The sequence below is a fragment of the Sitodiplosis mosellana genome, unplaced genomic scaffold (genome assembly GCF_009176505.1).
Source record: "Sitodiplosis mosellana isolate CC-2019 unplaced genomic scaffold, AAFC_SMos_1.0 Smas_scaffold_30, whole genome shotgun sequence".
In the NCBI taxonomy this organism is placed as follows: domain Eukaryota; kingdom Metazoa; phylum Arthropoda; class Insecta; order Diptera; family Cecidomyiidae; genus Sitodiplosis; species Sitodiplosis mosellana.
The window spans coordinates 4,812,044-4,825,147 of record NW_022595272.1 but is presented as its reverse complement, the minus strand read 5'-3'; the positions used below and the strand labels follow the sequence as shown (position 1 = coordinate 4,825,147).

General features: G+C 39.3%; 1 protein-coding gene across 7 annotated transcripts in view; it reads left to right on the top strand.

Moving 5' to 3' along the window:
- The window catches only part of LOC129569112 (serine/threonine-protein kinase tousled-like 2), a 66,776-nt gene that overhangs the window by 7,788 nt on the left and 45,884 nt on the right, over positions 1–13,104 (top strand). For 6 of the 7 annotated variants that reach the window (XM_055447571.1, XM_055447570.1, XM_055447576.1 and 3 more), the window contains one exon: positions 505–590. In XM_055447571.1, the coding sequence (XP_055303546.1) occupies positions 505–590 (86 nt within the window). Of the gene's footprint in view, positions 1–504; positions 591–7,180; positions 10,235–13,104 lie in introns of those variants that run through there. The other variant, XM_055447579.1, reaches the window with a different exon arrangement.

The following is a 13,104-nucleotide window of genomic DNA, read 5'->3' as shown; positions in this document are numbered from 1 at the left end:
TGGCGATTTGATTTTCAGTTTTCAGCACTTCAAAAATGGTAGAAATAAAATTGACCTCTGACCGATCGTATTTCTCAAAATTAACTCAACCCACACACAAACAAGCATATTCAATTTCGATCGGTGTTTGCACGGGTGTCAAGCCCGAAAACCATAAGCACAATTACAGCTTGAGTGTGTTTTTTTTATTCGCTGTTCCGTCGAGAAATGGGTAGGAGAGCGAGGGAGAGTTTAAAGTCAGCCATTTTGAATATTCAATTCTTTTTCTCGCGTTTGCCAAACTGTGACGCTACCACATTCGATATCCTTTCGCATGTTACCACGGCAAAAAATGGCTTGAATGCGGTGGTAACACATAGAATGGTCAAATGAGGCAATAATAATAGCCATGTAATGAATGTAGTGTAAATTTATGTCAAAATTAAATTGAAATCGATTGTAAAGAAAATGTTCGAGCGTTTTTCAATTTATTCTCATTTCTTTCTCTCTGTGTATTTCAATCAGGTGCTGCGGTAAAAATGGAACACTTCCAAGCCGCGTTAGATCCACGAAAGCAAGAGTTGCTCGAAGCAAGATTTTTGGGAGCACGGGTAAGTGATTAAATTGTTCGATTATTTATTTTGGATACAACGTCGTCATGAAACAATCAGACGACGCATGGTCCACGCACCCAAAGAACATTTTCTTCAATGTACACACAACGAGTAGGGAAAATTATTTGACGGTTTGCTTTTCCGTTGGTTGTTTGCAAACCCATATGAATGGCCTCGTGGTGACGACGACGACGATGGCGTTCGGAAACGAACAAACACGCAACATCATCTATTGAACATGATGATAGAAAAGTTCCATTAGGCGCGACACAGACGCTAATTTCTATGGTGGCAAAAAAAGTAAAAATGTTGAGCATTTTATCGATTTTTTTTCTTCATGCTATAGACCATTTTGCACACGAGTCTCTTTTTCTTTCTCTCTTGCACGCGCGCGCGCGCCTCCTCCATTCGCTGATATGGTCGCCAACAATCTAAACGTATTCAATTTGGTTTCCAAGTATATTTTCACATGAGTTACTTGTCCTAGAAACATGGCAAACAAAAAGATGAAAATGAAAGAAGAAAAAAAGCTTTGTGACCGATGTGAGGGCACACAACTGGAGAAAAAGCTTCGTCAAGCAGCATTCATTCCAATATGCACACATAATTTTCCAAGAGAGGGAAAATGAAGAAGAAGAAGAAGCAACACACGAACTTTCCGATTCGAATCTGTTGTTCGATGGTTTTTTTTCTGCTCAGTGAGATTAATGAATTATTCACGTCATCATCGTTGTCAGTAGCAGCGCAATGGTGGTTGCTAACAAAGATAGAGAGACTTTACACCCAAAACTGGATGTAATTTAATTCATCTGACGGAATTAGAAATGCTTTTCGAAATCGGTTCGGACAGTCCGAAGAAAATAGAAATGACATTGACACTAATGTTTGTGCAGAAAATTTTTCCAAATGGTTCCGTTTGTTTCTTTTCGTGTGTGTTTGTAAATCGTAAAAACCACAAAGCAGACAATTGATTCGACGATTCAAAGTCAAAATGAGGTTACATCGAGAACAACAACCATAAATAGGGGGTGAATCTTAGGTTAGGCATGGCTTGAAAAGCAATAGTATATCATTGGAGCCTTAGCAAATAGTAATTTGCTCGAAAATTGCAAATCATAAATAACACTGGCATCTGAAGCAGCACCAGCACCAGATAGAAAATCAACTCTCGTGCTCGCACGTTTACCCAAATCCCCGAAGTAATGTGTATTTACACATTTCGTAATATGCGAATGAAAGAGAGCAAAATGTGCGAACGGCGAATGGCGAATGGGGCATGGAACACGTATGGTACGTTCGATATATGAGTACAATTTTGCAGTGCAATGTCACTTGTGAAACGGTGAAACTATAATGTTCGGCTGGAGCGCGTGTGGTTGGTTGTAGGGCGAGGAAGAACGAGTGAGCGAGTGAGTGAGCGGGCGCATTCGAAAATCTGTCGAGCAGTACCATCGGTCTCACGGTGTGTATGAGCAATGGAGATAGAGCGCGTGATTGGGTGGTGGTGGTGGTGGTGGTGTGTGCGTGCCTGTATGTATATATGCAACACACAATATTGAAGATTATTCAAAATCTTGTTGTTGTTTGTTTCCGTCTTGATTATAAATATAAATTGCTAAAAAGAAGAGCAAACTCTAAATATCGGAACAGGCGCAATGCGCCACATCAGGATTGTGTCGACCATCCACTTTTAACGCAATTTACAAAAAAATAAATAAATAGAAATATATGAACAGCGACGAGAAGCCGTTACTACTGTACAGCCATAACTAGAGAGGCACACACGAAAAACAAAAAAAAACAAATAAACAGAGCAAACTAGGCAACAACAATTTCCTTTCGTAAATCGGATATCACGGAACGAGTTTTTGTTTCGTCGTTTTTTTTCCCATCTGGTCGATTATATGTCTTTTTTCCGTTTTCGACTATTACTTTGGGCGTGTCACTGAGCTAACGGGAAAAAAACCACCGTCATCATCTTTTTACATGATTTTCCGCTTTTTCTCATGCCATTATAGTATTCTTCGGTTCCGTTTCATGTTTTTCGCGATAATATCGAGTATGTGTGTCGCTTTTGTTTATCGCCATTTTTCACACACATACCAGATTTTACCGAAAAATTATCCAAACAACCCGAATCACGACTATTTTTGTGCTGCTGCTTCAATTTTTTTTCTCTCGAAATGAACAAGCAAAGAGTGTACCATAAAGTATGTAACGTCGGTTTCCGGCCATTTGCATTTTTGCCATTGCATTAAAACTAGTCGCAAATGCTATGTTCATTCCGCAGACACAAACACACAGCATTTGTGGCTATACATGACTAGTCAGAGCTCTGAATGTTCGGAAGTGCATAGAAAATTTGTTGATTTCTGATCGGCGATATCATTATTTTATTCGTATCGAAATTATGCATAACGGACACAGATTAACTGCGAACTAGCTGAAAATAAAAACTTCAAATCTAATCACAGAGTAGTTGGCATGTATGCATTTGCAGCAGATACACAAACGCAAATGATGACGCTAGTGAATTTCGAGGAATTCTAAATTGGATATTTTCTCGAAATTATTTGCAGTATCGGTGTGTGTTTGTGTGTGTGTGTGTGCGAGCGGTGTGTACATAAGGCAAAAACTGCGCGCCACTAAAAAGTAATGGCGAAGGGTGTGAGTGTGACAATTTCGAAATAAATATAATTGAACTGTGACGCGCATATGGAACTTATATTTTCCACCCCCAATTATGTACTTACGGTTGTTTATACAATTTCATCGCATCTATTTACTGCTGCTTTTATGTAATTCGTTTAAATACACGTTTCGTGTTGCTCTATTCAATTCATCGATGCTATTCTCTGCGCTTTTTTTTTCAGGGAAAATTTCCCGTTTTGAGCCCTTTTTTCCCTCTCTCTCTCTCTCTCTATAGTTGGCATGAATGTGAACCGTGAAAAAAGCGTAGAAGTGAAGCAAAGAAAAAGCGATTAGCTTGATTTTGGACGAATGGCTACTATTCCCGTTGGATGCCAGATGCGTAAGGGTTTTCGACTAAGCCACAGTAACATCGTACGTTGAATATTTAAAGCTAGGTTGATTATGTTGAAGCGAAGACCACGTAAATCCGTCGAAATTATAAACGAATATTCAAAGGATCACATACTCTATTGAACTAACATCTTGGTCGAACTTTTCAATTAAGTATCACATTTTGTAATTGAATCAATGGCAACAATTGAACGATAATACCAATCACCCACACCATTGAAAGGGTTGAACACAACATATTTAGCGGAAAAGAATAATCAATTTTTTCCTATTTTCATGATAGAGTGAGACAGAGAGATATGTGAAAAAAAAGAAGTATACTTATGTAACCATGTCGTTACAAGTAAATGGATCTTAACGGTAAATAAGTGCTTAAGTATGTATTCGTGTTGTGTCGACTCTCTATGTATAACCCAAATACATAATGTACCCAAAAAAACGACGGCGATGACGACGAAATATGTGTGCTGCTCGTTCCATTCGTTGTGCATAAAACTGAAACAACAACCGACTTTCCATCGAAACATTTCCATCTCCATCCATTATACACATATAAATAGCAGGTTCGCTCATTTTTTTTTTTCTGCTGCTGTTCGTTCTTTGTGTGTTGTCTTCTTCACACCGGTGATGTGTAACTATGGAAGTGGCTATGCGCTCGCATATCACACTTTTAACCAATGCCATGAAAACGATTCCACACTCACAGTGAGCGAGTGAGAAAGGGATAGATAGAGCAAAAGCACAAGCCTTACTATATTGCCACCAAAAGCATTTGTTCGCATCCCCGAAAGTTCACAATTTCCATTCTAGCGAAAATTCGAAAAATGTTGTTGTTGCTAGCTGTAGTTGTAGCAGCAGCAGCAGCAGCAACAACAGTCGCCACCATCATTTCAGGGTGCACAGTAGCACTAGCATACACACACACCGCAAGCACATAGCCGATATATCAGTAGCATCCATCTATTGCTTTTTGCAATGCCAATTTTCCGTTTATATTTACTCAGCGCCAGCAATATTTACAAATACACTCACTAAATCTAACTAAACCAGACTTTATGTGCGTTTGCTGTGCGAGGTTCGATATTAGGTTTGAGTGCGGAAGAAAAAGCGCATCAATACTCAGATTTCAGCCAGAGATATTGAAAAATGGCTCGCAACGCTCAAAACAGGCCATCACATATCATTCGCACAATATAGTCGTGCGAATATAATGTTGAACGTTGAACAAATCACACGCAACTTTTCAGAAGGAAGAAAAAAAAAGAATGTTGGAATCGAACGAAGCCAACACGAGCGACCGATACTCATGCCCACGTAAAATTTGGCGAAAGAAAAAAAAATTGTGTTTCAACAGTGGCGCAAAATCATCAAATCATCGCCACACTCCCTGTCGTTATGTATGTGTGTCCATATCGCGTCCATTGTTCCAATATCAAACTCACCCGTTCGAGAAAAGTACCCACAAAGTACACACACGCAAAGCGCGCACTCTCCCTGCCACAATCTCCATCTCCCAGCATCATACAGCCAATGCAATATAATTTGCCAGAATTTTAGCTATTCCTCTTCTTCTTCTTCTCAGTCGTCTTCTTCGCATTTTACTGTTTTCGGTGGTGGCATCACTGTGCGTTCGTTTGTTTGTTTGGCCAAGATGAAAATCATTACACACGAATAAAATTTTCCAACATCAAGCGACTGAATATATCGGATCGAATGAGAAAAGAGCGCAAAAAAAAAACTCGGGGCAATATTACATCAACATACTTTATGGGAGGATATGATGAGTATGAGTGGCCCGTTGTCGTTGCTGTGTGTACCCGTTCCGTTTGCTTTTCATTCCAACGAGAACAACAACAAGAACATCGGCGGCAACAACAGCAGCATTTCTCAGTCGCATTTTATGTATTCTCGCGCTTCAAGCTCACAAAAAGCACAAACAGAAAATGATTTTGTTCGCATTTTATACGTTTTCTACACATAACACATATTCCCAATCCAAAATTCCAAGTGGTCGGCGTTCGCTGTTGTCGTTGCTGCTGCTGCTGCTGCTGCTCTCCCTTTCTCTCTCTCTCTCTCTCTCTCTCTTTCTCTCTTACCCACTCACTCGTCGGTGCTGTCGTCGTCGCCGTTCGTCATCATTGTAAATATCATCGTGTGTATATTATATACATCCGATTAAAAGAGAGTACATAACAAAAATCTATAATTTCGGGCGTATTTTGAAACATCACTTGAATTCTAATCTATGTTCGAAATTTTCGGGGTCATTTGTTCTCGACAAACTCAGATCAGTTCTATTGCTTCGATGTAAAATGAGAAAACGCAGGAAAAAAAACACTCCACAACATAAATTCATCGATTTGGACTGAGAGACACTTCACCGTTGTAAAACTAAAAGGTCATAATTCATCGAATGCTCGAAGTAAATCGTTCGGTGTGTGCCAACTTTCAATGAGAGTAGATAAAATAAAACGAAATCAATATTCCTCGAATACATTACACCATAAAAATGCTTTAATAATTCAAAAAAAAATAATTTTAGTCGATTTACATCATTATCTCCTTCCGCTTATAATATTCTCGGCTAATCGATGAATGGGTCACATTCCATTAGCGAACCCAACTACATACATTCAGCATTGTATCGTATTCAATGCGTCGTATGAAAGTCAAATGGAGAAGAGAGTAGAGAGACGACAACGGCGACAACAGAAACAGAGTAAAAACACACACACACACAAAAACGAGCAGAAAAAGTTTCTCATCGTATCAAATCACAGACTGTGATGACATCTATCACTTATATCGTCAATTATTGTGCGAACAAGCAAACCAAAAACAAATCGTTGTTTGTTATTATCTTTGTATAACATATAGTATATCCATGGACGTGTACAGTATGGGGCTCTGACGAAAGTAGCTATGCACCGTGTGCGCGCACTGAGATTCCGAACTTTTCATGTTATTACACTTATCTTCTCGCTCGGTCTCGCTATCTCTTTCTCTCTCTCTCTTCCTCTCCCTCTATTCCGCTCGCAAACCCAAAAGCACAATATATCCAATGGGCGCGCGCACAACACAGACCTGTATTGTTTTTGGAATATGTATAATACTACAATCTATGTATATATCCCTCGTATATCGTGTGTGGCATTTCGATTTGAAGTCACTCATTTGCTGGCGCAACTCACATTTCAGCTTTATTGTATTATGTATGCCGTGGCATGAGAGCGAACGAGCTTTTTGCACTTTGGCTTCGTTACACGAATGGCCTTTTGTCTTGCGAAAGAAGCGACACAGAAATAAAAAGTAACTTTCGAGTACAATGCAATATGCGCGCTCTGGCACACAACCAAAAACTTCATAACTGCAAAAGCATATGGATGAAAAAACAAAGCGACCGACTTGTCGCTGGGTTTCAATACAAAATTACTTGTAAAATCGACGTAACTTTGCCCGACCACAAAGTGACTTAGATCATATCGTAGAATGGAGGCCCTTAGGCTATTAGAGCTTCGCTGCAGGCGCATCATCATGCTTGGGTGCCAATTCACATTTGCATTTGCAATGGAATATTTCAATTATTTTGGATTGGTGCAGCTTTTTGAGCACGCGTCTGTGTGCATGTGCAATGTGCATGTGCTTTTTGACGAGACAATTTCATAAAAGCGTAACGACTCAATTTCATTTTTTGATGCAATGAATTCAAATCGAGTTGTCGAGGGGCCGCTTTTAATTTGCTTCGAAAAGTTATTCAAACATTGCAATCGCAAAATATGACAGATAAAGAATTCGAGCATCATCTCATGTATGATGATGTAATCACATGAATCTCATGATCTGAATAAATATGAAAACGTATGCAACAGTATTTTTTCGGTTTTCAACTCTCGACTCTCCATTTTGGTTTGGCATTGAGAATAGAATTTGAAAAGAAAATGTCGACCGAATGAGGAATGCGCGACACGAGAGTGAATAGAGAGAATGAAATTTTATGCCACGTAACGGCCATTCCAACAAACGAATGAGAGAGAGAGAGAGATCTTTGCAACGCTGAAACGAAAACATTGTTCTGCAATGGAATGTTTTTTTTTCGCGTTGTCTACGTGCAAACGGGCACGAACCACATAGAACTATATAACATGCATACAACCGACATAGAACGGAACTTTTAGCATAACAACACACATAACAAGAGTGTGTTAGAGAGAGAGAGAAAGAGACACTGAGGGGGGCACAAAAGTTGTGTGCACTGAAATGATGCCGAAAAATGCGTGCATATTGAATCGCGATTCTAGAGAGAGAGTGCGCATATTTAAAGGCAACCTCACATTTTTATATGATGAAAAGTTGCCAGTGCTGTTGCTATTGCTACTGCGGCTGCTGCTGTGGCTGCTGAAAAAAAGAAACACATGCATATCTTTTCATCTCAAGTGTCGCCTCTTCTCACTCTATCGCTCGCTATTCCAACTAACGACGCAAAAACACATAAAATAGAAAGCGATAGATTTTTCTCAATCTCATTCCATAAATTCATAATGAAACATATAAATCGGAATCGGTCGCGCATGTCGATGTAATCCAGAACATTTGAGTTTATTTTTACATCAAACCGAATTATTTTCATAGTAAACAGCAAAACGAGGACGTTCGTTCGTTCGCGTTGGATAGAGAATTTATGACGCTCTCGCTCTCCGTTCAATAATGCATTGTGTCATCGTTTGATTATATGTTTGGAAGATTTCCTGTGAAACGACGACGCATTTCAAACATTGGCCATACGAAAGTTGTTCATTCTTCAAAGTCCTGGCTAAAAATAACTTAAGCTTCGAAGTGAGGAAGAAATACGCCCAGTGAAGGGGTTGAATATTTTCTCATTCGAAGAAGTTCGAATCCAAACAAAGCAACTTTTTGCATTCAAAGTACACGACATCTATCCATCCCTTGAACTATGGAAATACTTTGAAATGCTACGTTGCAATTGTATGTTATTGTTGTAGTTTCTTTTTTTTCTCTCCACATTTTTTGTTGTTGTTGTTGTTGTTGTTGTATGTACAAGCCGATGTTGTATGTGCTACTCTACTCTGGCTGAATGTGCTTTGTTATACACACATAACTACCGTTTCATCTCCATACAATTTGCGCGTGAACGATGCTTTGCGTGTTTAAAATTCCGAAAGATGTGCACACATTCGAAATTAATCTATTCGTACTTTTCGCTCTTCTTGAAATATTTTTCTCTCTATCGCCGAACCGATGCACAGTCAAACACACACACATACACGGTCGCAATGGCACAGACACATTTGCACAGGCGAAATACAAACACAAACACAAACTCATAAACATACATACACTCGGGCAAAATTTGTTGGAATGGCGCGCATCGCATCAAATATGGTTCGTCTTCAATTTAAGCCTCTTTGCATATGCCATAAAACACAATGGGATCGCGCACAGGCAACACAACACACATCACATTCCCGTGCCAATGTATGTGTGTGTGTATGAGTGTTGAATGTTTTCATTGCTTTTCTGAATGTAACCAGATTCCCGCATAAACGATATGTATCGGACGTTTTGGAGTTTTTCGACAGACACACACAGAATGAGAGTGATTTCTTTTACGGTTGTGCTCAACATTTGTGACATGAGTAGTATTGGCAATTGTTTGTTTGTATGAACAACTGGAAAACCGTTGCATTTTGCATATCTGCAATTCGACCGAGTAAATGAAATAAAATCCCGTAATCAGCGATACAATATCGTAAATGAACGAAAGAGGAAAAAAAAAATCTCGAGTGTGCCAGTTTCCGTTTCAAGTTATTGTGTTTCGTATGTTTTATTTGTTGTTCATCCATTAATTTATTACCAACATCAGAACCATAAAATTGGCACGAGTTAGCACGGTGTGGCATTAAAAACGTAATCGCTGTTCCATTACATTCAATAATTTGTCATTTGTTTGATTTGGAAAAAAATCTAACCGCTGACCGAACAAAATTAAAATCAAATTTTGATATTGTGGCATAAAATAAACACATAAGCCGCTTTAATGGTGGCAACAAAGTGAGAAACTGAGAGATCAAATAAACAAAATATAACTAACGAAAACTCAGTAACAGCCAACAAAAAGAAAACAAAACGAGAATACGTTATACTCAATAGCTATTGTGTGCACGACAAAAAAGGGTCCGTGTGTACGCGTTCAAGAATGAAATAAATAACTAATTTTTTTAAGACGCAAAAAAAAACAAAACACAACTCAACTCAACCGAACTGAACTGAAACCCATTTTTAATTCGAGTTGTGTGATTTTGATGTATAATGTTCGCTGTCATCATCGTTGTTTTCAGCACCGTGTGACGCGCTACTCGGTGTGTGTTTGTGTTTTGTGTTTGTTTCATGTTCACCGCAACTAATAAGCTTTCGTTCAAAGCCCAAGTGTGTCTAAGCCTCTTCTTCTCGCATTGAGTCGAGCTGTTTGTTGATTTAAGCGCTCAAGTGTTTCAATTGTTTAACTGTTTGGCGGTTGACAGCCAAAAAGCGGTTATGGTATGATTATAGGCCTCGTTACGATCGCTACAACCACATTTCGAGTGAGTATAAATTTGTTCGTTTTTGGTTGTTAACAATTTTATTTCCCATTCAAGTGTTTCTCTCCACATTGTCGTCGATGAAATGAACAACTTCCGTTTGACCAAAAAAAAAAACCATTTTGCAACAAACAAACAAAAAAAACGTAAAGTTGTAAAACAAAATCACAAACAGTTGTCCCGATTGAATTTTCAAAGTGGTGATAAATATTTTCAAATTAAAAACTCAAATCAATTTCAATTTTGCCACAAATGAAAAACAAATTTAAACAATCCAAAAATATATTCAAACAAAAATCGTGGTTCAAATGAAAAAAAAAATACGAAAAATTGCGAGAAAAGCGAACAGCTGAAAATGTAAACCGTCAGTCGGAGAGCGACTGATGTAGACTCGTTCGATGCAGGTTGCCGACTGAGGGCTCCAAGCTGAATACAATCGGTGTTGAGCAATGCGCTGATCGCAGTTGGCTGCCGAGAGTCGGCACACAGTCGTGTACTACTGCTGTGTTGTTTGTGCCTGTGTTGTGTATGAGAGAGAGATTCAAGTTTGGTATGAAAATTCCGGTCGAAGTGGCACTGTGTATGGCAACACACAGCCACAGAGTGCCAGAATGAGGAAACAACGAAACGTACACATGGCACAACCGAAACGACTTTGTCGTCGTCGTCGCCGTTGTTGTTGTCGTGTTGTCGGCGGCAGTGGCGGCACAGGAATACAAGAATAGCTTTGAGCCGAATGTAATTTGTGGCCACGTCTCGTCGGCTGTATCGTTATCGCTTAACTAACTCTCGGCTTTTCGGTCGGAAGTTTTTTTTCTTCTGCTGCTCGCTTTGTTTTTTCTTATGTGTCGGAAGTGTGATTATCTGCGCTTAAGTCGAACTGAGTTAAGCTTTATATTTTGGGTGTTGATCATTACACACACACACTTGACAACTCCGAGTGCTGCGCCTCTTGAGAATAAATGTGGCCAAGTGGACAAAGAAAAAGTTTAATGCAAACAACGAAATGTCAAATGACACTTTGATGGCACAGGCATTGAACGTAATCATCATCCAATATTGAGTGAAATGGGTTTTTTGTAGGCCTGTCATGGTTGTATGGTAAACCTTGCCTTGGTTCAACGAACAGTTGCAACAACAAACAAATATTGAATAAAGCATAAGCTGGTGGCTCAATTGGTGGGAAGTTTTATCGTTCGGATTTTATTGCGCACGAAAGTATCCCGAACAGCAAATGCAAAGCAAAGCAGCTATAAAAAGGAAAAAAAAAGAGAAAATAAACTGTTCCGTAGCTGTGTACATATACACACAACGAGTTCGTCAGCTGTGGATAAAATACAGCAAAAACAGAAGCAAATGAACGAACGAATGAACGAACGAATGAACGGACGAATGAACGAAAAAAGAAGCAGCATGCTGAACTGAAAATCGTACACATACCGAGAGATAGAGCAAGCTACGAGTGACGAGCGAGTGAGCGAACGAAGCATTGTGATTGTAAAGAGCCGGTATCACAACAAACAGCAGTTTGCTCCCATTCCGCAGTCGACGTTCGACCGAGCACGACACGAATTACATATTGTTGTTGCTGTTTTTTTTTATTTTATTTTCCGAAGCGACTGTTCACACAGTGCTCTAGGGGCTCTCTATCCATACATAAAACGAATGTTATGTATGCGGCGCGCGCGACATCTCTTATTATTTTTTTCGGTTCTGTGTGAAGGTTGCAAATCCACACAATCGAACGCCTCGTCGCACATAAACACAAAGAGGCTTTTCGACCGAGTGTGAGCGAACGAGCGAGCGTTCGCTCGGTTGTCGTCGTCGTCGTCGTCGAAGTTGTCGACGTCTGAAACATTTGAACATAATCGTGAAACACAATATATATCAATGTAATCGCATGCCAACGCAATTTCCTACAGATGCTCCCCGATTTCGAAATGCAATTCGAGCCGCTGTGCCGCGTCGATACGCTACGTACAATTACGCTAATAATGGATAAATAAATTATTTCAGCCAAATAAATGAATAAATGAATAAATGAATCAATGACAGCTCAATGAGTACGAAGACACATACGTACGAGCACAAATAAAGAAAAAACAGAATCACTCAAATTAATCGTACGATATTAGCTTAATGACTATATTTCCAAAGTGATTTGTTTGGCTTTTATTTTCGGCGTTGAAATTCGATAATTTCGTTTGTGTTTGTCGATATTTACTATTTTGTAATTGATACGCCCGAATGGTAAACGGTCTTCAAAACTGGAACAAAGCTCGTTGAATGATTCTCTGTTGCTCATTTCTTTATCAAGTAATAAAAACTTAATTAACCATAAAAGCCCCAAAACATCATTTTACACGATATATTTTTTTTTATTGATTTTCTCGCGCTTAAATTCGTTCCAATCGATTGCAATATCAGCAACAGTTTTACCAACGTAAAATGTAAACGATTCGGGTTTTTGTTTATTTGCTGTTGTTATTGTTGTTGTTGTTTTTAAATAACCTTAACCAATTTCACACACTCGACCGAAATCGAATGCATAATCAAGCAGCAACAAAATCGCAACTGACTTTATGTGCATGTCGTTCTGTTGTTGCCGTTGCTGCTGCATCGCTCTGTTTTCGCCCCGTGTGCATTGTGTGTTTTTCGGCACGACGGCGCTTGTGCATTGCATTGGTGTTCAGTGTGTGTAGTTCGTTGAGCCATTTTTCATTGCCCTCTGTTTGTGTAATTGGAAACAAGTAAGCTTCACCGTTGAATCACTTCAGATCGATTCATTGCATTTTTATGGCCAAGTGTCGTAGTCACATTACAGCCAAAGAGCACCCGAAGAGACAGAGAGAGAGAGAGAGAGAGAGAGAGAG